The sequence below is a fragment of the Fusarium verticillioides genome, chromosome 6, assembly GCF_000149555.1.
Source record: "Fusarium verticillioides 7600 chromosome 6, whole genome shotgun sequence".
NCBI classification, from domain to species: domain Eukaryota; kingdom Fungi; phylum Ascomycota; class Sordariomycetes; order Hypocreales; family Nectriaceae; genus Fusarium; species Fusarium verticillioides.
Genome location: NC_031680.1, coordinates 3,656,542 through 3,682,092, shown reverse-complemented (window position 1 = coordinate 3,682,092; position 25,551 = coordinate 3,656,542). Strand labels below are relative to the sequence as shown.

General features: G+C 48.6%; 12 protein-coding genes across 33 annotated transcripts; 7 read left to right on the top strand and 5 right to left on the bottom strand.

Annotated features, from left to right (window-relative positions):
* Window positions 1–423: 423 nt before the first annotated feature.
* FVEG_01598 (hypothetical protein) lies at window positions 424–1,006 on the top strand (the record flags this gene model as incomplete). The annotated part of the gene is made up of 4 exons (XM_018888599.1): window positions 424–524; window positions 578–712; window positions 767–781; window positions 832–1,006. 4 exons carry the CDS (start codon window positions 424–426, stop codon window positions 1,004–1,006), a joined length of 426 nt encoding a protein of 141 aa, XP_018744545.1.
* A 577-nt stretch (window positions 1,007–1,583) lies between these two features.
* FVEG_01599 (hypothetical protein) lies at window positions 1,584–2,722 on the bottom strand (the record flags this gene model as incomplete). The annotated part of the gene is made up of 2 exons (XM_018888600.1): window positions 2,540–2,722; window positions 1,584–2,474 (listed from the first exon to the last, which is right to left on the bottom strand). Exons 1-2 carry the CDS (start codon window positions 2,648–2,650, stop codon window positions 1,584–1,586), a joined length of 1,002 nt encoding a protein of 333 aa, XP_018744546.1. The 5' UTR covers window positions 2,651–2,722.
* Window positions 2,723–3,686: 964 nt separating this feature from the next.
* On the top strand, window positions 3,687–5,459 carry FVEG_01600 (hypothetical protein). Its single transcript, XM_018888601.1, has 2 exons — window positions 3,687–4,060; window positions 4,110–5,459. The coding sequence occupies exons 1-2, from the start codon at window positions 3,903–3,905 to the stop codon at window positions 5,338–5,340; spliced, it is 1,389 nt and encodes a 462-aa protein (XP_018744547.1). The 5' UTR covers window positions 3,687–3,902; the 3' UTR covers window positions 5,341–5,459.
* Window positions 5,460–5,495: 36 nt separating this feature from the next.
* FVEG_01601 (hypothetical protein) lies at window positions 5,496–7,529 on the bottom strand (the record flags this gene model as incomplete). Its single annotated transcript, XM_018888602.1, has 6 exons — window positions 5,496–5,733; window positions 5,790–6,042; window positions 6,094–6,689; window positions 6,739–6,910; window positions 6,958–7,197; window positions 7,262–7,529. The coding sequence occupies 6 exons, from the start codon at window positions 7,527–7,529 to the stop codon at window positions 5,496–5,498; spliced, it is 1,767 nt and encodes a 588-aa protein (XP_018744548.1).
* Window positions 7,530–9,611: 2,082 nt separating this feature from the next.
* Window positions 9,612–11,143, bottom strand: FVEG_01602 (hypothetical protein; the record flags this gene model as incomplete). The annotated part of the gene is made up of 2 exons (XM_018888603.1): window positions 9,612–10,548; window positions 10,614–11,143. The coding sequence occupies 2 exons, from the start codon at window positions 11,141–11,143 to the stop codon at window positions 9,612–9,614; spliced, it is 1,467 nt and encodes a 488-aa protein (XP_018744549.1).
* A 547-nt stretch (window positions 11,144–11,690) lies between these two features.
* FVEG_01603 (hypothetical protein) lies at window positions 11,691–13,957 on the top strand. Its single transcript, XM_018888604.1, has 7 exons — window positions 11,691–11,751; window positions 11,802–11,816; window positions 11,872–12,027; window positions 12,081–12,472; window positions 12,520–13,132; window positions 13,188–13,383; window positions 13,434–13,957. Exons 1-7 carry the CDS (start codon window positions 11,715–11,717, stop codon window positions 13,693–13,695), a joined length of 1,671 nt encoding a protein of 556 aa, XP_018744550.1. The 5' UTR covers window positions 11,691–11,714; the 3' UTR covers window positions 13,696–13,957.
* Window positions 13,958–14,618: 661 nt separating this feature from the next.
* Window positions 14,619–15,736, top strand: FVEG_01604 (myo-inositol 2-dehydrogenase; the record flags this gene model as incomplete). The annotated part of the gene is made up of 2 exons (XM_018888605.1): window positions 14,619–14,834; window positions 14,886–15,736. The coding sequence occupies 2 exons, from the start codon at window positions 14,619–14,621 to the stop codon at window positions 15,609–15,611; spliced, it is 942 nt and encodes a 313-aa protein (XP_018744551.1). The 3' UTR covers window positions 15,612–15,736.
* Window positions 15,737–15,956: 220 nt separating this feature from the next.
* FVEG_01605 (hypothetical protein) lies at window positions 15,957–16,692 on the top strand (the record flags this gene model as incomplete). The annotated part of the gene is made up of 2 exons (XM_018888606.1): window positions 15,957–16,239; window positions 16,292–16,692. 2 exons carry the CDS (start codon window positions 15,957–15,959, stop codon window positions 16,690–16,692), a joined length of 684 nt encoding a protein of 227 aa, XP_018744552.1.
* Window positions 16,693–16,910: 218 nt separating this feature from the next.
* On the bottom strand, window positions 16,911–19,759 carry FVEG_14877 (hypothetical protein). Of its 19 annotated transcripts, none has more exons than XM_018903904.1 (5): window positions 19,717–19,759; window positions 19,311–19,577; window positions 18,231–19,257; window positions 17,989–18,147; window positions 17,024–17,918 (listed from the first exon to the last, which is right to left on the bottom strand). In XM_018903904.1, the coding sequence occupies exon 3, from the start codon at window positions 19,209–19,211 to the stop codon at window positions 18,861–18,863; it is 351 nt and encodes a 116-aa protein (XP_018744570.1). In that variant the 5' UTR covers window positions 19,212–19,257; window positions 19,311–19,577; window positions 19,717–19,759; the 3' UTR covers window positions 17,024–17,918; window positions 17,989–18,147; window positions 18,231–18,860. The 19 variants fall into 19 exon arrangements, with proteins under 19 accessions (XP_018744555.1, XP_018744553.1, XP_018744554.1 ...); XM_018903905.1 differs by having other exon boundaries at window positions 18,231–19,317; window positions 19,372–19,577; XM_018903910.1 differs by having other exon boundaries at window positions 18,231–19,577.
* On the top strand, window positions 17,365–17,753 carry FVEG_01606 (hypothetical protein; the record flags this gene model as incomplete). The annotated part of the gene is made up of 2 exons (XM_018888607.1): window positions 17,365–17,628; window positions 17,679–17,753. The coding sequence occupies 2 exons, from the start codon at window positions 17,365–17,367 to the stop codon at window positions 17,751–17,753; spliced, it is 339 nt and encodes a 112-aa protein (XP_018744572.1).
* Window positions 18,428–25,153, top strand: FVEG_01608 (magnesium-translocating P-type ATPase). 4 transcript variants are annotated; one of them, XM_018888611.1, is made up of 11 exons: window positions 18,461–20,187; window positions 20,239–20,649; window positions 20,699–21,140; window positions 21,187–21,308; window positions 21,358–21,573; window positions 21,619–22,695; window positions 22,744–22,861; window positions 22,907–23,048; window positions 23,098–23,668; window positions 23,737–24,032; window positions 24,085–25,153. In XM_018888611.1, exons 2-9 carry the CDS (start codon window positions 20,251–20,253, stop codon window positions 23,369–23,371), a joined length of 2,790 nt encoding a protein of 929 aa, XP_018744576.1. In that variant the 5' UTR covers window positions 18,461–20,187; window positions 20,239–20,250; the 3' UTR covers window positions 23,372–23,668; window positions 23,737–24,032; window positions 24,085–25,153. The 4 variants fall into 4 exon arrangements, with proteins under 4 accessions (XP_018744573.1, XP_018744576.1, XP_018744575.1 ...); XM_018888610.1 differs by having other exon boundaries at window positions 23,737–25,153; XM_018888609.1 differs by having other exon boundaries at window positions 23,098–24,032.
* On the bottom strand, window positions 22,694–25,046 carry FVEG_01609 (hypothetical protein). Its single transcript, XM_018888612.1, has 5 exons — window positions 24,719–25,046; window positions 24,630–24,666; window positions 24,511–24,578; window positions 24,074–24,459; window positions 22,694–24,020 (listed from the first exon to the last, which is right to left on the bottom strand). Exons 1-5 carry the CDS (start codon window positions 24,926–24,928, stop codon window positions 23,771–23,773), a joined length of 951 nt encoding a protein of 316 aa, XP_018744577.1. The 5' UTR covers window positions 24,929–25,046; the 3' UTR covers window positions 22,694–23,770.
* Window positions 25,154–25,551: the final 398 nt, after the last annotated feature.

Sequence of the window (25,551 nt, the reverse complement as noted above, 5' to 3'; positions counted from 1 at the left end):
GGCCATCGGGAGGTCGTACAGAAGTGAGACCGGATCGTCGATCGCTCGTATTCATGTCTTACGACAGGGATCAAGCCGCTCCGCTCCCGTGCCGCCTCTAGTAAACCACTTCCATCTCCCTTGCATGATGAATCAACGCAGGGAGTACATTCCTAAGACAGACCTGTAAGACATACGGGCCATCGGTACGTGAATCGAGGAAGGTTCAGAAATGGCTGGTTGTATGAGGGGCAGATTTAGCACAGCGTAGGTAGTTTGAAGGACTCAACTAGTAGGATGATGGCTGACATTTGGGTGGAAGAAAAATCTATAAATGTCCAGGGTTTGTCCGGCTGTTCTCTCATTTCATCAACCTCATCATCTTCGCTTTCACACTACACTATACTACACTACACTATAACACTCCAATCACTCTTATTCAAAATGAAGTTCTCCATTGCCTCCACTCTCCTCCTTGCCAACGGCATCGCCGCCATGCCTTGGTCTTCCCTCAGCACCAAGCAGCCCAATGGCGAGGAGATCACGTACGTCCCATCTTGCTCATTCGCACTGCTAGATACTAACACAGCCCGCATAGCCTCCGCATCCAGGTCTCCCAGCCCTCTTCCAACCATGCCTTCTCCCCGAACCACAAGGTGTCGTCAACGTCCACAACTACGAGGTCTGCCTCAAGGTCTGCTGGCCCGAGGAGCCAACATGCCCTGAGGGCTGGGTAAGTCATTCAAATATCTATCTTCCAATGACTTTTCGCTAACTATTTGATTAGAACTCCAAGAAATTTGTAGGCTACATGGTAGTGACCGCGATAAATGTTTTACTAACGGACTTTAGGGAGACGGAGACTACCCTTGCTGGACCTGCTGCAAGAAGACTGGTGATGATGATCTCTGAATATCGGATCAGCCAAAGACCCAGAATATTGGGCCGTAAATGTGAGGTGAATACAAGGAGGACACTGAGCCAATATAGCATAAATGGACACTCGTTACAATCCACCATAATCTGAGACTCGCACTTCGTGAATGTGATTTGTGCATGTTAAACTAGTTATATAATTGCTTGTGTCCCGATTGAGCAAGGTCAGTAGATTGCCGAGAACCACTAATTAGTAATACATAGTACAAGTTTGGCACAGCAGCCCTATCACACGAATCTGAGACGTATTGGAGTTCAGCAAGTCTTGGCCTTATTCGAGCTTTCGAGAAATCTCCGGGTGTATGCAGATTGGTCAACTTGCTATAGAGGCGACAAGTGCCGTGATCGGCTTCAAGATTGGCCCCACGTTGTCTCCATCTCGTTGTCAGCACAGACGATGGGTCGTTGGTCTCGGCCAAATATGATTCCTGGAGTTCTTCTAGCTCCCCCGAGGACCCCTACGCTAGAACTCCACTCGATCGCATGATAATGCCCAGATTCATCCAAGTCCGCAGCGAACTCGGGACGTTGATCAATGTTAGTTCTTACTTATGTTTCGTTACATCAGCGGCTCAATTGAGTGGTTAATGACTATTGATCTTCATATTATCTTTATCTCTTCAATATCCGTGCGATATGAAAATGTCGACCTTATTCTTGATTCCGTCTTAAGGATGCCCAGTTGACCGAATACGCCCAATTTTGAGCCCATATACGATCTTAGTAAACTGATCAATCACAATACCTTGTCGATCAGAGAGCCTCCCCAACACCATATCAACATACTCATTGTCCTCCGCCTGAAGCCGCAAGGCGGCTTGTTCGAATTCCTTCGGGTATATACCAGCGCTGCTCCAGTTGATTACCCAAACCTTCATATCCTCATCGACGACCAGATTTCTCATCGCCAGATCTTGGTGGGTAAGAACCGTATCTCGAAACTCAAACCTCGGCGTCTCGGTGAATAATCGTTTGACCCTGATGCCGACATCGATGTTGTGATTGCACCAGTCCTCAAGTTCTTTGAGCGTGTCAAAAGGCCCTGCGCCGTAGCCTGTGAACCATGGACCTTGGAATTTGCCATTCTGGGCCCTACCAATAGGCCCCATTGGCATATGATTGAGGACGGTAGATTGCATCTTGTTGATGACGTCCGCGACCTGCTGTGCCACGGTTTCTTTGGCGGTCATGTCGAAGGATGGCCAGAGTCTTTCAACAGTGGATCCTTTGATGTAGTCCATTACAATCAAATCAAGATATGACGAGGGTGCGTCGAACTCGTAGCCATCATTTGGGACTTCAACTGTGCAAGTTCGATGGACCTTGGGAACTGGAAGCTGTGAATTTTCTGAAGCAAATTTCATGTTTTCTGCTTCACTTTTTGCCACGCCGCTACCACCTTTGATGACAATGTCTTTGGAAACACGTGAAACTGTAACAGAGCCGTATTTATAAAGTGTAGGGGCTTTGAATAACGCTCGTAGAAGTTCATGGTCAGACAAAGAAGCAATGTCTTTTCCATCAAGGGGGAAGTTATAGTCATCGTCAAGCGATCTAGGCTGGTTAAGTTTAGTTATTCCATCGGTATTACCTATAAGAAGTACTGAAGAACATTCCAACTTACGTCTTGGAATGGTGGCGGGTAGCCTATCACTCTGCCGGGCCAGGTGCTATCCACTAAAGAGTTCTCATCAAGTGACTCCGTTCCCAGAAGCTTTGACATATAATAGCCCATGATATCGCGAGACTGAGGCTTTGTTCAACTAGAATAAAACTTTGTTGAATGGGATCTGAGGATGAATTGTAATGAGGCCACGACAACGTTTCCGCGGTTTTGCAAAGCTAAGTCAGCCGCGATAAGCACAGCAATTAGATAGAGTGCTTGTTTGTTCTTACCCGGTAAAAGAGCAGGCTTCTATTTTGGTCCCTGAAGTGTTTACGCGTATGTAGCATTGCTGCCTGTTCCAAGTCGTTGGTAACCACTCAAAAGTCAACTATGGTTGGGCATCTAGGTACCCTAAACCTGGGCACCAAAAACAGTAGTCTAAAGCTCCACTAAATCTATACTAAATCTAGAAGAGATTTACATAAGCCTTTGTCTCTTAGTATGTATATCTGCAGTTTCCTTGTCTCTTCGAGTCGGGGTAACATGTAGTTCAGCTCACCGGAACCTCTCCCCCAGTCTTTATCCATACGTACTGTTGCCGTCTTGTCGATAGCCTCCGCGCCAAGTCCGGAGCGCGATCGGCGGCCAGTATCCACTTGGTCCTGACTCATCCCGAATCTAGTTTAGACTTCACGCTAGAAATCTCTTGTCGTTCCAGAAGTCGGCTAGAATCCGGCATTCAAGTTCTTCCAAAACAAACTTGCAGTAGCTTGGCCAAGGAGGCTGAAAATTCGATTCTGAGCTGAAAGAAGCGCGGGGCTACGATGAGGCTCTTGCTCATTGCAACGACATACATCTTGATCCTCGAGACGAAGCCTGTAGCTTCAGGGGTCTGGGGAAACCGTCCTGACCCTTTCTTCACCTCATTCTTACGTGGAGATTAGAAGTCTGGAGCAGTGGGTTTCTCAGTGAAAAAAGACCACTCTTTGTGGGACCATAACGTAAAAGTTAGCAAATCCATTGAAGCAATACAGATCTGGCCATTGCTTGTTTTTTTCCCAGCGTCAGCCGATCTCGCCCAATAAAGTATCGTCTAATTTTAACCGCGATCCTTATTGTCTGTCTGCCCGAGTTCGGTGCGCGACGCCATCGGGCCAGGCCGAAGAACCTCCAATGTTAGTGGGCCGACTTGACTCGAAAGCTAAACTAACATGAAGACATTTTTTCCCTTCTCACCGTTGTCGGCCATTTCTCGCCCCAAGTGGGAATTTATTTAAGTACCACTGCTGTTCCAATTATCGTCGCGTCAATTGGTCTTACATTTTTGAGCCTCTTATTACTTCAACACTTGCGCCACCAAACTTAACGGGCGACCTTCACCATGAGCCATACAGAACCTAAAAGCGCTGCGGCGCCTGAGGATCAAGAGAAGGGCGTCAACAATGCACCTCCAGCTTTTGTGCCTGAGCCTAGAAATGAAGATGCTGTTTTGGGGGATGAGGAAGCGGAGATTATTGACTACAAGACATTAACGTGGTGGTATGTTCACCCCAATCTACCAATCTCATATAGACACTTACAGTCACAGGCAAGGCGGTATCGTCCTCATCGCAGAGACAGTATCCCTCGGCATCCTCTCCCTCCCCTCCGTCCTCGCCACAGTCGGTCTCGTCCCCGGCATAGTCCTCATTCTCGTAATGGGTTTCCTCTCCACATACTCCGGCCTCGTCCTCGCTGAGTTCCGCGCCCAATACCCCTTCGTCCAAAACTTTGGTGACGCCGTCGAAGTCATTGGAAAGTCCATCGGCATGGGACGCGTTTTTCAAGAGGTTTTTGGCTGGGCGCAGGTAATTTTCCAGGTTTTCGTCATGGGAAGCCATCTCCTCACTTGGACTATTTGCCTGAATACTCTTACAAATAGCTCGACTTGCACTATTGTCTGGGCTGTTGTTGGACTGGCGGTTTTCTGGGTGCTCAACTTACCGCGTACGCTCAAGTACACGAGTTACATGTCTATGGCATCTTGCATGTCGATCACGCTCGCTGTGCTCATCACGGTTGGAGATGTTGCGCGTGAGCGACCTATTGGTTCTGGAAGTATCGAGGTCGCTCGTGAGCTAGGTTTCACTGGTGCTTTCTTGGCTGTCACCAACATTGCCATTTCTTTCTCCAGCCACTCTTGCTTCTTCACTGTCATCTCTGAGTTCAAGAAGCCTGAGGACTGGCCCAAGGCTCTGGCTTTCCTCCAGATCGTCGACACTACTCTCTACCTCCTCGCTGCTGTCGTCATCTACGTCTTTGTCGGACCTGACGTTCCTTCGCCTGCTCTGTCTGCTGCTGGTTCCCATACTATGCGAAAGGTCATCTGGGGTATTGCTATCCCTACTATCGTCATTGCTGGTGTCATTTACGGCCATGTCGCTTCAGCCTACATCTTCCAGCGAATCTTCCGAAACACCAAGCACATGGTCCGCCGAACAAAGCTGTCCACCATGGTTTGGTTCGGCGTTACTTTCGGCATCTGGGCTCTGTCAATGGTTATTGCCGAGTCTATTCCCGTCTTCAACAACCTTCTCGGCCTCATCTGCGCCCTCTTCGCCTCGTGGTTCTCTTACGGACTTCCTGGTATCTTCTGGCTCTGGATGCACTACGGAAACTGGTTCAAGGATGGAAAACAGACTTGCAGATTTGTGGCCAATGTTATCCTCTTCCTCACTGGCTTCCTTATCTGCGTCCTTGGACTCTGGGCTTCCATTGAGGCGATTGCTGAAGGAGGAAGCAAAACTCCTTGGTCTTGCGCCAGCAACGCTGCGGAATAGACTGCTTCTCATTTTGAGTAATAATGATAGATATACTACGAAGAATACCCATTTCTATTTTAGTCCTGCTCATGTAGAAAATCTCTGCTGATATAATTGAATCTTTTCCTGCTATCTGATGCTTATAGTGCCATCCACTATTCACTATGGACCAATTAAGCCTTGATGGATCCCTCTGAGCTGGGAGCCACAACAGTTGTTCTCTGTCGAAGATTGCCAGCTTCGTCATGTTCTTCATCCCACCGAGGAAGATCAGCATGGGGAACTTTAACCAGTCGGTGAGTGTTGGCTCCATTGTCATCGACATTGGTAATCTCGGTGCGGATAGCATATCCTTTCCATTTGGGCAGCACGAACATCCAAACCACATAGTAAAGGGCGCAAACGAGGACACTAGAGACTGCTGTTAGTAAAATAGAAGATAGTGATATTCCTAGATTGACACTCACATGGCAATACCGACGACACAGTACGTCGCATACCAGAAGCTGACATCACCGGCATATGGGCCGCCCTTGGGAGGGTACCAAGGCATGACTAGGATAAACACCTGGACGAGAGTGTAGAAGATGATAGGAGCATGCCAGGCTTTGAAATCAGAGCGACCAATACCGGCCTTTGAGCGACGGCGGCGAATCACATATAGACCGACAACCATGGCAAACCTGAACATGGCATCGGGGTATGTGCCTAGACTAACAACTATGAAACCGATCAGCATCAGAGAGCACCAATAGGGATGAGGCTACTTACCGAAAGTGAAGGCATCACCAGCCGGGGGTGCGACAATCATGATGAAGGTCAACACCCACTTGAGGATGTAAGGACCAAGCGGAGTACCGAAAGGCTTAGTCGAGACCCAGAAGTTGGTCCAAGGCAAAACGCCCTGTCGACCAATCTCACGAAGCATACGAGCAGATCCAACCAACACAGCGAGAAGATTACCAAAGGCACTCAAGAGCACAAGGAAGTTAAGGACGTTGGCAGCAGACTTGCTGTCCCCAAAGAGTTTAGTAAAGAAGACTGATGCAGCAATCTCACTAGCCTCGGCGAACTCCTCCTTGGGAACGACAGCGAAGTAGGCGATATTGCAAAGCATGTACAGCACAGCGACGACAGTAAGCGAGATAGTACCGTTCCTCTTGAGCGTTGGGATAGGGTTCTGGATCTCGTTGACGACGTTGAATGCGTTCCAGTATCCGGCGTATGAGAAGACGATACTAACCAGGGCGCTGGCTAGATCGTTTCCGTTGGGGGTCGCACCGGCAAAAGCGTCACGGAAGTTATGGCCGGGGTCGGGGATGCGCTTGACGTTGCCGCCGAGGACAACGAAGCCTGCAATGCTGATGCTGTATGATGTGTTAGGGGTGAAGGGTATCGAGGGATGGGTAGGCTTACAAGACGAGGGTAAGGATCTTCAAGGCGCCGATGAAGTTGACCAGCCAGAGGGAGTACTTGTTGTGCGCGATGACAAAGATGACAGCAAGGGTATAAGCTGCGATAGCGACACCTCGCATCTGCCATTCGGAGGGAGTTTCGCCAGTCATTCGCCAAAGGTACCTCGAAAGAACTATATATTGTCAGAACGCGCAAGCCCGAGGATGGAAGGTATCTTACCGACGGCATTGCTACTGCTGAAGGACAGAATGACAGACTGGACAGCAAAGGTAACAGGGAAGAAGTGTTTAGGCCGAGGATATGCCTGTTCGAGATACACAACCTCAGAACCACTGCGATTAGGAAAGTAACTCGCCAATTCGAGGTAGACACTGAAACCGGACGCAGCCATGATGAAGCCGATGAACCAGATGATCAGCGCCAGACCGACAGACCCAGCACGGTTAAGAATGCTCGACGCTGAACACTGTTAGTCCCAACCTATTCCTTGTGTGTGAGGTTCCGGTCTGAGTAGGGAACGTACGCGTAGAAAAGATACCAGTTCCAATCATCATGTTAACATTCAGAAAGATAACCGTAAGCCAACCAACGTTGTATCCAAGCGGCGAGTGCGATTCGACAGGTGCACCGACAGCTTCTTGGTACGAAGGTTTAGATCCATTGCCGCCCTTGACGCGTGTGTAGGCAAGACCGCCATCGTGAATGACCGAGGGTTCGGAGTCGCTAGCCTCAGGGTCTGATGAGACGGTGGCGGTGTTTTTCTGGCTTTCAAAAAAGTTTGAGAAGCCCATTTTGCCGACGATGAAACCAATGGGTTAACTGATCAAAGCCGTGGTTTAGAGTGCTGATGAGGGTGCGTTTTAGCGGGAAGAGGGGAGATTGAGTTATATAAACATGGATCGTCTGTGCGACCGTGGTATGGGGTGGTGCAGGATGACACAATTCTCGAGGATCTTGACATGACGGCACCAAGACTCGGACTCCCCGTTGGAAATCCCACCCTGTGTATCCGAGCTGCAACGAGATAGTCGTATGCTTTAAAGAACATCCACTTAACAGGCAGGATCTCCGCGTGGGATGTGCTTTGTTTGCGGACTTGGATAACTGTTGGTGGCGAGATGGATCGGTCTAGATGGAGGATGTATAACGTTGTAGTGCATTGTGTCACTTCGGTAGCTTGGAAACAAACTCGGTGGGTGTTTTTGATCGTATTTGAGAGTACGAATTTGTTTATCTAGATAAGAGAGTCGTACAAGATGTGCGCTCTGAATGCTATACAATGACCAGTGAGTCCAGTCTTTGAGGCGTATGTAGGGGTTGATGTCTCATCCAGCGATTCTTACGAATTCACCAATGCATCATCCAAATCCCCATCAAGACCCTCAATCCCCCTCCACAAATTCGCCGAACTCCAAGTCAATCCCCCAGCTTTAACTCAGCACCTTAAAGAACTATCGGCGCCTCCCCGACTCAACCCTCCAATTCAGGAAACACATCGTCTGTTCAGACCAATGAACCCTCCTATAATTACTGTTTCGCAATAACGGGGATGCGATTGTATCATACCCAAAACAAGCGGGATACCCGGCGATATCTGATAACGACATTGACTGTCGTGATAGCGAATCTATAATTGTTGCTCGATTGGGTTTAGCCTCGGAAAGGATCGAGAGGCCGCGGCTGCGGGAGACGAACCGGGCCCGCTGGAGCAAGCAGGGAGATTTGGCCGCGGGGTCTAATTGGTGAGGAGTTTGGGCAATTTGGATGATTCTCCAAGGCCAAGGCCAAGCTTTTGTGTTATTGATTTGGTGCTGACTTGGTTGGGGCTATGGTGTGCAGCGGGGTCTACATCTGTACCGGCGATGGTCTCTTGATTGGGTAATTCGACAGATAGTCGTAAATGTTTATGCTATACGTGCTAGGTAGTATCTATGCTATTAATTGAGCAATCGAAGGTACAGCCCGGCGTATTTCACCTTCACACCAATCTGCTGAGTTTGGCAAGCCCTATGCAAGCGGCCAGCTCGCTTACTACCATTATATTTCTTTTCAAACAAGTTGAACCCTGCCCTGGACCTTCACAAAGAAGTAATTATTGATATACCGCACTTGCGATGCTGGGCTGCCTTTTCTGTATCCAGAATGCAGCATCGAACACACTGCGCACCTTGTAATCTATGGTGCAAAGGCACCACTCCCCCGTTGTTATAATCAGAGAATTTAGGAAGCCAGCATTGCGAAAGAGCAACCCAGATAGATATATCTTTTGGGGGGAACACGCGTATAATGGGAGGGAGTAGAGTCAGCGAATCAATCATCGTAAGGAGCCCATCCCCGTGAACCAAAGTGGATTGAAACCCGCTAGGAGATTCACACATCTTGCTTTCGCAAGTGGCAGCCGTGAAAGCCCTGTTAAGCTCACACCAGATATACGAGGCCCCAAAGGAGAAATGTCGGCCAGGGAATGATGGAGTTGAAAGTCTGTAGGTGGCACAAAGACAGGTGGTTGCCCTGGTATTCTCTTCAATAACAAGCTGGGCGTTGAGGCCAGGAGTCGAACTGTAATCCAAGTCGTCATATTTCGTTACGGTAGTCATAGAGATTGCATCGTAGCCGGCTTTCTCTACACTATCATCGTCATTGAGCATCTGATCAGATACTGTATCGTACATTGAATGGTTCCACTGGATCTTGCCAGGAACAACTATCACGATACAAGCGGTCTGAGGATCAGATGTGATCTCCGCCAAGGTATTGAGATAGAAGCAGAGGCCGCTGTGTGAGGTTGCAACAGGGTTGCCACTACCCATATCTCTCTCGTGTTGCCGTCCTGTGAAAAGCATCTGGGCCAGCATGAGACTTCCCCCAGGCGGTCATGAGTTCATTAGGCCCTGGCCGACCGGGTCAGAATCTGACAATTTTTTGTCGTGGGCCCTATACAAGCTCTCTAAGCCCGAGCGCGTAGGCCGCACTTCGAGACCCTTCTGCATACAAATAGTCGGTATAGCTCTGATAAGCGTACAAATGGTTCGTATCAGTGTCAGCAGGCAGAAGGTGGTCTCCTCTCCCATTTCGTCTCCATTTGGGCGGCAGTTGGTGCATGAACATAGTTGACGCAATGAGGTGAAAGCTTGAGAAAACTGTTGTGTGGCCTCGACGTATCCTTTGCTCATAGCCGCCTCCATTGATCGGTCCAGGACTGAGTTTTGGCCGAGTTCCGGAAGCAAGTGCCGAGCCGACAGATAAAATCCTCTCCCATAACTAGATTCGGCTACTGGTGGATGGGTGTCTCGTGGATTATCTATTAGAGGATATTCCTCATGGCCCTCACCATCTCTCATGATGGCCAGGAAGATGCGTGCGGCAGAGCCAAGACAGGCTCCTGTAATCCGGGCTTGAGCTCCCAACAGAAGTCTCATAGGGCCGCCAAAGGTATCAACCAAGCAGCTTTCCCATGAGACCCTGCCGTATGACATGATATCCTGATATTCTGCATGTTTAAATAGCATTTCGCCGCTGCGAATGATATAGTGTCTGCTGTCAACTTGAATTAAGTCACTCGAACGCCCTTGATGGTAAGTTATGATAACTTGAGCACCTGGAGATGATTTACTTCGGGTGCCATCAGGCCGATAGATAATCGTGCCATCCTCATCCTGGACATCGACTCTGAGATCCAGAAGCCAATGAGCTACTGCGGCGATCCAAGCGCAATCTGTACCGCCTGACAAGAAAAGGCGATCAAGGCGTCCCGCTGAGACTTCAAAGACTTCTTTAAGACGAGCGCGATGTCCCTTGGCGACCCAGAACCTTGTAGGTTACAAACGCCGTCTCTAAGACAGAGCTTAGTCAAGCCATGTAATACCAAACCGAACTCCGATGATGCCAGCAGTCCCCCAGAGCACTCAACTAGCGAAATCCATTGCCTCAACGCTGGGGTAAGCTCTGCTGGTGGATCGTATAGGAGGAAGAGCTCTCGTACAATCTTTGCAGCCACAATTGTAGAGAATCCTTCTGTCAGACAGGCACAAATACCAAGGCAATTAAGATCCTCTGTAGATTCTTGCATGCTCCATATGATGTGCTTGAGCCCGAACCCAAACCAGAGGACCTTTCCAAATGAAGGGAAAGCACTGATCTTATCGAGGGCTCGATGGAGACGTAATTCGCCATTAGGTCCGAGCTTGGCGTTAGAAAAGATTGCCCTGGCGGCATAGACGGTGAAAGCTTCGATACCTGCTTTCGATAATCGTGACAAAACATCGACAGAGAATGTGACGCTCCCACTCAATATTCTGGTCCAGTCCACTGTGCCTTGCTGTTGGAACCCGACGGCAGTGCTAGGCTGTAGGTCTTGAGACATGAGGGGGGCGGACTGGCCCGAGTTTCCGCGAGGAGAAGCCATTTTGTTTCTGAGCTGAACAAAGTCGTTGTGCTAGCTGGAGATGAACGCGTTTCTGAAAGTATATGTTCAACGGTCAAATGATTGCGGAGCAGTAATGATTAGGATGGTCAGAAGACAAGAGAAAGACTCATAAAGCGGGGAAATGCACTTCGGGCATCAAAATGTGCAGTTCTTGATGTCATGAGGCGTCCAATAGACTGTCTCAAGATGCAGGTAGGCTGTGTGATATCTCACCGTACTTTTTCATCGTCCAGCTGAACCTACGCCTGCACGTTTGCGAAACCAAATATGTGCTGAGGGTTCATACCTCTGGACGCCCGCAAGCGATTCCTCTAATATGTTCCAAGGTTACCATTTTATAGCAGTTAGCATGAATAATTACTATTGTTCTTAAGTATGTATGTCTTCATGCAGTGAGAAGCATCCAGATTCAACCTAGCGTCGATTGATCACCATTTCGGGAATGTATCGGCGATGATTTGCCAACCCCGCCCTCCACGTCAAATCTCGGCGATTCCTACTCACTTCTTCCATGCTGGAGAAAGAAGGACGCTACTTGAGCCGCATCGATATGCCGGTACCTAAAAACCCCTGTTCAGAATGCAAAAGTAAGAAACAAGCTCACTAAGTTGCCACATGACTAACGCTTACATACTAGGCAAACATCTCAAATGTCTGTCCACTCCAGTCAAGGCAACCGAAGAGCGTGGTCTAACTCGAGATCCTAGGCGCCGGTGACGAGGCTGTATGTACACGATGTCTCAAAAAAGGACTAGAATGTGTCCGACTGGGACGAAATCGGCAGTTCAGAGATGGTTCATCAGCAAAGTATGATGCCAAGTTCTCAGGGTCGCAGAATTGGGTGAACAGTAGTGCAAAAGAATGCAAGTGTGCTCTATATAACACCTGTCCAGATAAATAGCTGATTGCCTAGCAGTTCGTCTTCAAACAAGTTCGCGACGCGCAACACAGAGAATCGCTCTCGCAGATGAGGCCTCGTCTTCAACGACAAACACAACAAGCCGGCCAGCTATGAATAACAACGGAACATCCGGTGGAGCTTTTGACTTTACACTAGGAGGTTCACCATATTTTGACTCCACCATTTCATCAAGTCTAACCCCTTCCCGTGGCGGACACTCGCAACCTTCAGCCCTGTCATCACTCGAAACCCAACCTTCACAACGTCCGCTAGCACTATCTCAACGTGGTCCTTCTTGGGGCGGCTTACTTCATGCGTTGGAACCACCACATCAGCGAGACTTGCCATTAGAAGGCGTTCAAGAAGCATGTCTCTTACGATACTTTATCGAGGAGCTATCCCACTGGGTAAGCTCTATATTCATCAGTCCAGAACAACGATACTGACTCTCTAGTTTGATCTGGTCGATCCTCAACGGCGGTATCAGCTCGTCGTCCCCGAGAGAGCCAGGCGATATCCTCCCCTACTTAACGCCATATTAGCAATGTCAGCTAGACATTTATGTCGCGTTGAGAAATACAAGACGCCCCGAGGGATAGTATATCGCGGGCAACCATTACCAGATCTCAGTTCCCATTCTGCAGTGGAGTATATGCTCAAATGCATCCCCGTCCTCAAAGACTTCCATGCCACAGAAGATGGAGAGACGCGAGAACTTATCGTGACAACAGCCGTTATTCTGAGGCATTTTGAGGAGCTCGATGATGAAGACGAAGATCCTGCTCTCGATACTCGCCCAGATGAAGGTGTAAACTTCCTCGCGATTCTCAACGCTGTTTTACGAAGTCTTACGTCAGATGATCTTATTAACCGCCGAGAACTTCTTATCGCTTCTTACTGGGTTGCTTTACGACAAGAGGTTTACTATGCTCTTCGGAAAGGATATCCAGCGCAGATGGTTGAACCACCTGCTGAGTGGTCGGATATATCGCCAGCGAACAGGATTGTCTTCCATACAAGTCAAGTCACCAAATGGTTATTTGACGACAAGTCGGAGAGTGGATGGCGTCAGTACCCTTCTCGCACTTTGCCAGCTTCAAAAACTAATGATTCGATGGTCAGATAAACTAAAGGAACAGGAGGAATATCTTGATCAATATGTAACCGGTCGCTTTGAACCGATTCTTCATCGACCACCAGATAGGGTTTTGGGTGAGGTATTCCCAACAATGTGGTATGCATCGCCAATTGCCCTGACTGGCATGCAGCACATGATGATAGCAAAAATGATCTTAACCGCAGAGTCGCCTCTCCTCTCGTAAGTCTACCAGTATTAACCCCCTTTCACATATGCACTAATCGTCCCAGACAAGCCGAAGATGTCCGAGCCGCATACCGCAAAGCCGAAGGCCAAGTGCGAAACCTAGTCCTCCAAGTCTGCGGCACCGCAGTCCAACACCCCGATATTCAGCCAGGTCTCGTAAACGCGATTCTAGCTATACAGATGTATGGGAGTTACTTCACTGATCCATGGGAGCAAGAGGCACTCAAGAAAACGGTTCAGATGTTTAAAGATTGTCAGGCTTGGCCATTGCCTAAAGCTTTGAGGGAACGATATTATAAGTCATAGCGGGTTTGACAGGCCTGGGTTGAGTGTCGTTGGCATGTATTGTGTTGTGTTGATACACGCTTCTCGGATTCTTGGCCTATCATCTTGCACGGCTTATTGATGCGTCTGACACATTTTGTACTCATTGCAATGCTTCCAGGGGTGAATGGATGCGTCCAGCTTATATGTAGACAACTAGGAGGCTTACTCTTCCGTGAGCGACAGGCACCATCTGGGAGCAGCCTTTACGGCCACAGGCCAATAGATTTACACTGAATCATGCAACGGATCATCTTTCCTTATTCAGTTTGTGGACAAGCTCAGTTGCAGATTATTAAATGTCTGTCTTTGTGATGTGACGGAGAATTGTTCCATCTTCTACATTGAGGCCAGAGAACCAAATATGGCAATCCAGAGGGAGCTCGCCGGGTCATACCAAATCAAGCTAGCCTCAAGCGACTGTATGCCCAATCAAGCAGCTACTGCCGCAGCATCTCCTGATATAGTAGCCCCGGCGAGGAAATTTCGGCAACATCTGCTTAGATAGGTAACCATTTGTTGGCCGTTTGAGTATGATCAGGTCTATCGAGACGAGTTATTCGGAGATAGTTCGCAAGATGATTACAAACTTTTACACAATAGGTATGAAGAAGAGAGACAGAGAAGTATAAAGACGTCTGTTTCTTCTTCCATCTCCGGAATCTGAAATACCATCATTCTCATTCAACTCAGCCCAACAGAAAAGTCCTTTGGTTACCATTCCCATTTTCATACCCTACATCATGTCCGAAACCTAAAACATCGCGGTTGTTGGCCTCGGTCGCATGGTAAGACTTGTTCCCTCCCTTCAAATCAATTATACTGACCAGAACCAGGGCAAGCGACACGTCCATACTCTCTTGTATAGGGTACCCCGTGCTCGAGTCGTCGCAGTATGTAGCTCAATGGAGCACGAAGTTAAGTGGGCCCAGGAGAACGAAGAGTATAAAGAGTTCGACATCTCTGTCTATGACAGCTACGGTGAGATGCTCAGCCATCCTGGCCTTCAAGCTGTGTGGGTTTCTACCAGCACCGATGTGCACTCCAGCCAGTCTCTCGCTGCTATTGATAAAGGACTGCACGTCCTTTGTGAGAAGCCTTTGAGCACTGACATGGCTGAGGTATGTGTTACCTCAATTTCTTTTCTTGGCATTTGTTAACCATGAAGATAGGCTCAGACTGTCGTTGATGCAGCAAAGAAGAACCCCCATCTCAAAGTCATGGCCGGTTTCTCTCGTCGCTTTGACGCTTCTTACCGCGACGCAGCTACCAAAATCTACAACGACAAAGCTATCGGGGAGCCATTCATGGTCCGATCCAACACCTGTGATCTTCTCGACGAGACCGGGTTCTTCGTTCGCTACGCCTCTCGCAACGGCGGCATTTTCGTCGACTGCGCCATTCACGACATCGACTTGTCACTCTGGTACCTTGGGAACCCCATCCCCAAAGCATGCTGGGCTACTGGCACTCTCCAACACCACCCTGAACTCAAAGACCTCAACGATGTCGATAATGCAGTCGGTGTCGTCGAATTCTGGGGCGGCAAGATCGCGTACTTCTACTGTTCTCGGACCCAAGCCCACGGTCACGATGTCTGTACTGAAATAACCGGAAAGACTGGAAAGATCTCTGTTAATGTTGTTCCCAAGGCGAATAATGTGGTTCTTGCGGATAAGCTTGGTATTCGTCATGAGGTTCAGCCTGAGTATTGGCAGCGATTCGAGGATGCTTTTGCACTGGAGGCTAATGAGTTTACGGATGCGGTGTTGAGGGACAAGTCGGTTCCTTTGCCTATTGAGGGTGGGATGCAGGTTATGAATATTGGCCGGGCGCTTCAGCATACGCTGTTGAGTGGGGAGTTGGTCAAGTTTGATGAGAAGGGCAATTGGGAGTAGATCACGTTAAACATAAATCGTGTTGGCTTCACTACTAGCTATGAGATATTTCGATGGTTGATAGCGATGTAGAAGTCTTTGGCCATGATATGACATGAAATGCATGATAAGCTACTGCATCGAAGCATGTGATTTGATGCTATTCCCAGCCACCTTTATGCACAAATGCACAAGGTCGCATGATGCATTCTCCCCCAACCAATCAAAACATAGACAAATATCCACCCACAAGCATGAATTACCCACCCGAAAATTAAACGCGCTTCTTATCTCTCTCATCAACCTCAAATCTTCATTCTCACCCTCACCTCACTCTCCCCATTAAACGCCACTCACTCACACACCATGGGCATCTTCCGCTTGGCCAGAAAAACAGTCTTCGCCGGCTTGTTGGGCACCTCCACAGCCGCTGCGTACCTCGCATCTCGAAACCCCGTCATCTCCCCGCTCCCCGCCAACGACCCTATCTGGTCGTCTCGTCTCTTCAGGAGGGCCAATCCAAACGGTAACCCTGCTACCCAGGATGTCGTCATCAAGCGCATTCCGTTTGACAAGATTCGTCCGGAGCTGTTGCAGAATAACAATGACTTGACGCTTGAGTTTTGTCGTGGCGTTTGGAGTGGTTGGGGTAAGTAACTTTTTTATCTCAGTGAGTTTTGAGCTATCGCTCACCAATTCAGGCTTCGCTATTCAACGTCAATATGCGCAATTGAAGTACCGCGGTCCCGAGACAGAGCACCAGCTCTGGGATCCTGAGCAGCTCGCCACAGCAACCTACGACAAGGGCGCCGTTATCACTGATCATTTCGAAGTCGTTGAAAAGACTCCTACGTCCATCACCGTGCGCTGCGGCGACTCACCGCGCAACCAGCCCCTGCGCCCATCTGATGGTCTTTTCCAGATCAGCGCTACTATCGACAAGGCGCATGAGGAAGTTGAGTTGCGCCTCAAGAGCGTTTTGTTCTCCAGCGAGGGCAAGGTTGCGGGCAACAAGGGCCCCATGTCTCCGTTCATTGAAGAGCTGCATCAGTGGTATGCGAGGATCTGGGCTGAGACTGCGTCTTGGAAGCTTCTTAAGTGATGGGAGGATTATGAGTTATGATATACCATGTAGATCGTGGGCAGCTGCTGCACTGACGAAATGAACGAACATGTCTGAAATGCAAGATCTCTTTTCTCTATTTTTCTGGTTCTGGCATTTTTGAGCTTGAAAGGGTGATCTGATCGATACACGGTTGTAGAAGTCTAACAGTTTATGTGAAGATAACATGCGTCTTCAGAAAGGCACATCAGTCACGACATTCGTTCAGGGTTTTCGTCATATGACGAGCCCCGCTCATTTCACTGTGCCATTTCGTGGAGTCGAGGACATGGCAACGTTCGATAATAGAGTCAAATGTTAGAAAATTGAGTGCATAGTGATTCATCAGCTGGTGGACATTCGATAGAGGCTTGCGAAAATAAACTGACAGGTGTATATAAGTACTAGGACAATAAGCGCGCACTGTCATGTACCGCCACATTCGCACGAATTGCCATGTGCTAACAGAGCTACGCACTGTCTTAGTCATCAGACACCGAGTTGAGTTTTTGCGACATGGCGTCTTGCTCGAGAATCTTCGCTGACATATCACCCCGATTAAACTTCACCTCCCGCCCATTTAATCCTTCAATCCTACATCTCAAACCCATCATCAACCCTCCTCTCCCTCCTCTCCATCCTCAAGATATCATCACCTGCAACACCGCCAAAATGCCTCTCATCGACGCCAACACCCCACCTACCTCCACCGACACTCACTACGTCGTCTACTTCGCCTCAGGCGAGCCCTCATGGTGTCCCGACTGCCGCGATGCGCTCCCCGCGCTGAAGGCTGTTTTTGGCGGGGCTTCTGATCCTACCGCTTACATCGTCCGCGTGGGTTCGCGTGAGGAGTGGAGAGCTACGCCTAAGAACAAGTATCGCCTTCCACCTTATAACATCAATGGTGTTCCTACTGTCGTGAAGTACAAAGATGTAAGTTGAACGAATGGAATTAGTTGCGGATGTGAGTTAATGAGATTTAGGGCAAGGAGGTTGGACGATTGGGGGATAAGGAGAGTCAGGTTGAGTCTTCTCTTCGCAAGCTTGTGAGCCAGTAAAGACTCTTCGCAAGGATGAATCGCCATTTGGCTACGACTGAACTTGGAGGGTCATGTCATACATAAGAACGAGTCCTTTCGCTCAATGCCGAGAAAGCTTCTTCAATATGTACCAAGCTCATATCACGAAAGCGGACCAACGGACAACTCTACATGAATCCGAAGCTAAAAATAGAGATTAATAAGAAATAGACGTCCTTTCCGACGCTTTTCAATGAATTGTCCGTGCGCTTACGTTGATATACCCGTTTGTTTATTTGTGAAGGTGTATTCTTGCTCTTGGAGTCTCTTGCCTCACTGAGATACGCGCCATCGGATCACGCGAGTCACTGTCTCAACCGGTCCTTCGAGTCAGAGAAAAGATAGCTCTTTGACAATTCATCTTCCTTTGTCTCTATCGAGTGGTATAGAATCCAACACTTGTTAACCTGAGTACTCTGTAGATGCGTAGCCATGCTAGTTAGGCTTGACACGTACCGCCATGATAAACCAGGTTAATGTAAAGAATTCCTGTTGCAATCGTGTTAAATAATTGTGTTACCAAAGTTTTCATATAAATCGTCTTGCTGTAAAACGCATCGATATATGACAGAATTGAATCCGATACCGGCTCATGGTGAATCAGATACGGGTTAGGTGATCATCCATGATACTTCCAGAATCAGAGTGGGAGTCACACTCACCACCTTGGTTTGCCTTAAATACCGCCAACTTACCGCTTCATCTAATCAAATAGCCAGACGTAACTTCAAGACCTGCACAATGGCAAATACCGGACTCCAAGCCAAGCTTCGCGCCCTTCCTGTCCTAGAAGGAGCTTCGCATCCAAAAGCAGAACTCGCTTCATTCCCCTCAACCCCTCATCTCGCATTCGAGAAATGGCTCGACGAGGCTATAACCGCCAACGTCCCCGAACCCCACGCCATGACCATTGCAACAGTCGATTCCCAAGGCTGTCCCGATGCACGCGTCCTTATACTAAAAAACATCGACCACCGCGGCTGGCACTTCGCCATCAAAGCCACCAGCCCCAAAGGTCTTCAAATCTCAACCAACAACAACGTCGCGCTTACTTTCTACTGGCCCAAGATCGGACGCCAGATCCGCTTACGCGGTAAAGCAAATGCTCTCCCGAGAAGTGAGTGTGAGCAGGATTGGACGGCAAGATCGGCTATGGCCAAGATCACTGCCAAGGTGTCGAGGCAGAGCGAACCACTTAATGACCCGCATGAACTGGAAGCCAAGATGGCGGAAGCCGTGAAAAGTCATGAGATTGAAGGAGAAGAGCTGAGTTCTGAGGGTTGGGTTGTTTATGCTGTTGCGCCGCAGGCTGTCGAGTTCTGGCAGGCTTCTAGTGATCGTCTGCATCAGCGATTGCAGTACCTTTTGGACCCTGCCCAGAACACCTGGAGCAAAACAGCTCTTTGGCCATAATCCCAGCACTTCATCAATCTTCATGTTGAAGGATGCATGTATACGCCGGGTATAACAGGATTCACTCTCCCTTAGTCCATTAGCGGGCTTACGCGTCGCCCAGAGTCTAGACCCAATCCTCACCAAACCACTTATATAAAAACACATTCAATTTCGGACCTTGACGTGCCGTTCAGGAACTCACCAAAGAGATACAAAAACGCAAATGCGAAAAAGGGAGGTCGGTCGGTACTCGGTAGCTTCTTCAAACGGGGCTGTGCAACAGTGCGGCAGTGCCTGATCGCCAATTGTTAATCACGGCATTGCCCGCTGGGCTGTGTTTTTGTAATTTGACAATATAACGCCATTTAGAATTTCGTAAAGAAATTTCTGTCGGAGAAAGTCAATCTGCTGAGGATCAGTTAGGGACATTCGGAGTACATGACTCTGCGTCAGGCGATTTCTTGTCAGTGTCTCGCCAAGTTCCATGTTGCACATCAATGACCGCATTTCACATAGTTTTCGGAACTCGGCTCTTGTATGCAGGTACCTTGAGAGTAACTTGGCGCTTGGCTACGAGATATTTGCATGCGCTGCCCGGTTTAACGTGTCTTGTCGCCAAGGGTATTCGGCACGTATTATACGAGAGGTTATTAGATGGATACTCTCGGCATGAGTCACCCCCCAAAGATGATAACACATGCTTTTTGGGTCTTGGCTGTGTTAGTTTGGAAAAGATTTTCGTATATCATTTAGTTAGGGCGTGTGTCATTTCTTGGAGTCTAGTCAAGAGAAAGTTTACAAGTTCATGATGTGTATATATCGCTGATCCCCTCCATCCTGCGCAGAACTTTACTTTTCTTCTACTTTACTCACAGTAAATAATTGAGTTCAATTAGATGAACAACTCTTTTGTTACAGCTTACCTACCTTTCGCAAATCTGGAGAACTCGCTGGAACTGCTCCTCTTCAGAGGAATCGCCAAGTCTGAAGCAGCAGACTTTGATCCACCTTAAGTTTTGTACGAGCCAGCACTACCTTTACTACGAAATCTGGTGAACTGACAGCTTAGATCTGGTGCATAATGTCCAAAACGAATGATCCGTCAACAAATGCCAACACAATGGCCCGCCGCGACACCAACATCCTCGGCTGTCTTGGCCTACGCAACGGCAAATCCCGCGCGCGAACCGCGACATGGCAACTAAACCCAGAACGGGCAACCAAGAGCACGCCCGAAGACATCCTTCGCTGGATTGCGTCCATGGCTCCTGACACGGCGCTTGCGCATCTGGTTTCGAGCAGCGATGGTATCACTGAGGCTGAAGCTACTGCGCGACGATGCGTACAGGGTCAGAATGTTGTTTCGTCGCGGAAGCCGCAGTCTTGGTTTATGCTGTTGTTGAGTGTCATTCCGAATCCGTTTAATATTCTGTTGATGTTTTTGGCGATTCTTAATGTTGCGATGCCGGATCCTAGCTGGGTAAGTTTTGTTGGAAAGAGGTTTGATGATGGGGCTAATGAGATTATAGGAAGGTTTTGCTGTTCTCATGGTCATGATCGTTATTTCTGTCGTCGTGCGCTTCTGGCAAGAGTTCCAAAGCGGTGTTGCAATCTTTCGTCTTCAATCTGCCATCATTCCCAGGATTCGAGTCCGCCGACCCGCAACCTACACCGATGAACTTCAACTCTCCTGGACTGAGGGCACGGTTCTCGAGACTGACCTCGTTCCCGGTGATATAGTCATTCTTGTTCCTGGTGCTATTGTTCCAGCTGATTGTCTTATTCTCGAGTCTTCGTACTTGAGGATCAGTCAGTCTGCTTGGACGGGCGAGAGTGAACCCGTGGGTAAGGATGCGGGACCTCATGATGCGAAGGAGGCTTTCTCGATCTTTGACTTTAGCAATGTTGCGCTTATGGGGACGAATATTGTGAGTGGTCACGGTGTTGGACTTGTTGTTCGGACAGGCGATGGTAAGTCATCTCCACCGCTGATAGAGGATATGGCTAATATTTGTAGATGCCATGATTGCAACCATGGTCAAGGAGGTTGAGAAGAAGCGACAGCCAAACGCCTTTCAAAAGGGTATTCTAAACGTGACTTGGATGCTCATCGGTTTCATGGTAGTCATGGTTCCCATCGTAAGCAATTCTCGAACCAAATCGCGTGACTCTAACTGACCATCTTCAGGTTCTCTGCATATCCGGCAAAGTCACAGGAGATTGGAAGAACGCGGCGCTTTTCAGCATCAGTGTCGCAGTCGGTCTCGTTCCCGAAATGCTTCCCGCAATCGTCAACGCCAACCTCGCTCGAGCCGCCCACCAGCTTTCCAAGAAACAGGCGATCGTCAAACGTCTCGACTCGGTTCAGAACCTCGGAGCCATGACGGTTCTTTGCAGCGATAAGGTATGCATTCAGTTTCAGTGAGTTAACCACGTACTAACGAGGCAGACTGGGACTTTGACCAAGGATGAACTCTCAGTACACAAGTACTCCGATGCTGAAGGCGAAGACATCCTCAACATCATGGAACTCGCAAAAGTCGACTCTCAAATCCAAGGTAACAGCGGCAACAATATGGACAGGGCTATTTTGAACTATCACCTCCCCAACGGCGACGAAGTCGGTGTAGCACACTACGAACAAGTCCGCGTCATCCCCTTTGACTTTGAACGTCGTCGCTCCGGCTGCATCGTACGAGGCATAACGGGCCAATATCTCCTCATCGTAAAGGGCGCATTTGACGAAGTCCTCACTCGATGTTCATCTATGCGCTCAGCTGGTAAGAGCGAGTATCTCAGCACTGCAATGCAGGCTCGGTGGAGACAGCTTGCTATGCAGAAGAACATGGAGGGTTATCGTGTTCTTCTCGTTGCGTCGCGCATTCTTGGAAAGTCTTATGTCAATGAGCTTGATATGCTTGAGACGAACATGACGCTTGAGGGAATGATTAGTTTCTCTGATCCTCCCAAAGACGACGCGAAAGACGCTATCGCAAGTCTTACTGAGCTCGGTGTTCAAGTTAAGGTCTTGACGGGCGACTCCCTCCCCGTGGCTCTCAACATCTGCCGCTCCCTCGAACTTCTGCAGCACTCCGAAGCAATGGACGACGACGCCGAAGCCATATCCGGTCCTGAACTCGCACTCCTCGAAGACTCCGATGAATTCGACCTCGCCGTCGAACGATGCAGCGTCTTCGCCAAAGTGACACCCAAGCAGAAAAGCCTTATTGTTCTCGCTCTTCAAAAATCCGGTAACTGCGTTGGTATGCTCGGCGACGGAATCAACGACTGCGGTGCGCTTCGGGATGCCGATGTTGGAATCTCTGTTGATTCTGGAGCGGGAGTAGCAAAGGATTGTGCGGATTTGATACTCACGGAGAAGGGACTTTCGATTATTGTGCGGAGTGTGATTCTGGGAAGAATTACGCATGGGAATACTATCAAGTATATCAAGATGGTCGCTTCGTCCAATTTTGGTAATGTTTTCAGTATTCTGGCGGCTAGTGCTTGGCTGCCTTTCACGCCGGTGAGTAGCTCATCATACCTTTCTGGGAGTATGCTAACTTGAGTATAGATGACTAGCATTCAACTTCTTGCTCAGAATTTGCTCTATGATATCAGTCAGATCGCCATTCCTTGGGATCGCGTTGACGAAGAGTATCTAACTCAACCACGACGATGGAACGCAAGGGGTAGGTTTCTTGTCTCTCTCCATGGCCATGTCTAACAAGTAGCAGATATCCTCAAGTTCATCGTAGTCCTCGGTCCTACAAGCTCGGTCATCGACATGTGCACTTTCTCTCTCAACTGGTTCTACTACGGCATCCGAACTACTAGCGACAATGTCAAGCTGGCTCAAACACATTGGTTCCTTCAAGGGTAAGCTCTCCTCAACTCTTCTAAAATCACACCGCTAACGCGGCGACAGTCTTCTCACCCAGACTCTGATCGTCCACTTGCTCCGAACAGCCAAGTTCCCAATCATCCAGAGCCGCGCAGCACCGATCCTTGTATTCTCTACTGCATCGATCATGGCAATTGGTTTTGTCCTACCTTGGATCCCGGCTTTTAGGCCTGCGTTCAGCTTTGCTCAGCCAGCGCCGACATTTGTTGGATTCTTGGCTGCTGAGCTGTTGCTTTACGCTGTTGAGGTGCAGATTGTCAAGATGATCTACATGAAGATCTTCGGTACATGGCTGTGAAAAGGTCACCAAAACACAAAACCGGGGTTGGATGATACGCGACTTGTGGTGAAATGATGGGGGGATAGGGTTTTTTATCGGTTTGCCCGGTTTTCCCTATCTGGTAGTAGAGGTATTTCTTTAGTCTTTTAATCTTTAGTTCTTTTATTCTTCCAGTTTATTTCCCATTACTTATCATCTTTGCTTTGTTTGCTGTGTGCAACTCGTTTGGACATGGATACCTTGTTTATCGACGTTCTCTCCTGAGCTCGAGTTTGTGGAGGCTGCGTGGCCTATAGCCTAGCTACCTGTTATCCGGTTGGTCAACTTAACCTCATCATCATGGTCTGCAAGCTTAATTTTTTCGCCTCTGCCAAAATACTTAGACCCTCCATACGTGAACAAAGGCCCCTTTGAGTTTCACGTAGCGCTCTTCCACTGCTTGGAGTCAGTCCCTGTTCCTTTTGCATCTTGGCTGCCGAAAGTTGAAGAGATTTTGTCCCAAACTATATGTCGCAACGGCGCAAGGTGCGGAAGATATGCGGATACAATTGCGATGCACGGTTCGAGGTCGGACCAGATGAATACGGGCCCCATGGCTCTCGTGACGTCCTTGGTCTTGGAAAGCTCGATGAGGAAGTGGATGCGTACGGCGCTAGCAGCGCAGACACTATTGGTAATAGTTAGTTGCAAAGTATTCGCAGCCAAACATGGGTAACTTACAAACCACCTAGCATAAGAATGCCAGCAATGCCGACCCTATTTCTCAATGATATTTGTAGCCGAAAGATATGCTGTATCGGTGTAAGGAGGATATAAAAGTCGTTGATCGTGTTGATGATACCAAGAGCGAGAAAGAACGTGTTGATGTCAATGCAGGTCCCCTTTGTGCCCGCGAACTGAGTCCAGAAGTGGTCCAATGGTCGACAGATGTTTCCCATAGTGACCCAGACCACTATAGGACACGATATAGAAAGGAAATACCCGAACCTCATGGAAAGGGAGAAGAGAAGTTCTGTGGAAAGGAAGATGCGGCTGTAGAAGAGGAGGGTCGAGATCTTGATGACGGCACAGGATGCAGAGTACAAAAATGTGTATCCGAAAAGTATCTGCGATTATTAGTTCAAGGGGAAGCTAGATTGAAGGGGAGACGAATTCACCTTGTAGATTTGTTGTAGGCTGCCCAGGTCGACGGCCCATATATGCTTACCTGCACCGTAATGGCCACCTGAGAACTTTTAGTACGAATATGAAGCCTACCTTGGTGATGCTGGCATACCTGCTATAGCTAAACCTGCAGTCCCTCCCACGAGCGCCTATCCATTTGTCAATCACTGAAGCTCGGGTTTGGTGTTGGATCAGCATTACCATAGAAATGATGATAACCCAGTCATCCCAGTGTATCCTGGTCTGCTGAATATGCCTAGCTGTGAATCGAAATGCGATGGCAGTCAGCGCAAGTATCAATACACTGATTATAGCGGCTCTGTCGGAGGCTGCAGTGTTGGCAGTGAGGTCGACGCCCGTGGGGAGAGGGCCGGCGATGGCGATGATTCGAGGGTCGATTTGGGAATCCATTCTTGACCAGTGTCTTGGGGGATTCTGAGAAGGCAAACAGCGGGTGACGCAATCCGTGGGTTTACTGAGAGAATAGAAGTTCAAATATGTTTATAGATTATGGTAAGAAAGCATGACCATGACGCGTTCTGAGACAGATGTTGGTATAAACATATTGAAAGTAAGACCGACGGACTTCCGAGACGGGCAGCCGACAAACCAACATACTGTTGTTGTTGGGTGTCATTTGCTTGCATGAGGAGATTTCAGGTTCCTTTGCACATCTGCTACCAACTTTACGTTGCATCGAACCACAACCGCACCAACCAGATAATCCTCCGGGCATTTCCGTCTTGTTCCCACAGGCGTGTGCCGGACCGTGTCCCCGCCGTTTCTGGATTCTGTTCCTGGAGGGTGTTGTCCGTCTTGGATTGTCAGTTGGTTCACAAACACAACCGATTACTGACTTAAGGTAGCATTGCCAAGCTGGTGACGCATTACGTTCACATTTTATGATATGGCACTATAGGTTGTTGCGCTGAATGCATGACAAAAGTTAAGGTACTATTTACAAGCGTCAACATTGCTTTCATGACTGTGTTTTATATGGACGCCATACTCGCTCAGCTCTCTTGCATCGTTGT

Coding starts and splice junctions, on each gene's coding strand:
- FVEG_01600 (XM_018888601.1), top strand. CDS start 3,903: ATGAGCCATACAGAACCTAAAAGCGCTGCGGCGCCTGAGGATCAAGAG. Junction 4,061..4,109: donor TACAAGACATTAACGTGGTG/GTATGTTCACCC, acceptor TTACAGTCACAG/GCAAGGCGGTATCGTCCTCA.
- FVEG_01603 (XM_018888604.1), top strand. CDS start 11,715: ATGCCGGTACCTAAAAACCCCTGTTCAGAATGCAAAA. Junction 12,028..12,080: donor GAACAGTAGTGCAAAAGAAT/GCAAGTGTGCTC, acceptor ATTGCCTAGCAG/TTCGTCTTCAAACAAGTTCG. Junction 13,384..13,433: donor GCAGAGTCGCCTCTCCTCTC/GTAAGTCTACCA, acceptor TAATCGTCCCAG/ACAAGCCGAAGATGTCCGAG.
- FVEG_14877 (XM_018903895.1), bottom strand. CDS start 19,334: ATGTGTTTTTATATAAGTGGTTTGGTGAGGATTGGGTCTAGACTCTGG.
- FVEG_01608 (XM_018888608.1), top strand. CDS start 20,251: ATGTCCAAAACGAATGATCCGTCAACAAATGCCAACACAATGGCCCGC. Junction 20,650..20,698: donor CGATGCCGGATCCTAGCTGG/GTAAGTTTTGTT, acceptor ATGAGATTATAG/GAAGGTTTTGCTGTTCTCAT. Junction 21,309..21,357: donor TGGTAGTCATGGTTCCCATC/GTAAGCAATTCT, acceptor GACCATCTTCAG/GTTCTCTGCATATCCGGCAA.
- FVEG_01609 (XM_018888612.1), bottom strand. CDS start 24,928: ATGGATTCCCAAATCGACCCTCGAATCATCGCCATCGCCGGCCCTCTC. Junction 24,667..24,718: donor GGGTTATCATCATTTCTATG/GTAATGCTGATC, acceptor ACAAATGGATAG/GCGCTCGTGGGAGGGACTGC. Junction 24,579..24,629: donor TGCAGGTTTAGCTATAGCAG/GTATGCCAGCAT, acceptor AAAAGTTCTCAG/GTGGCCATTACGGTGCAGGT.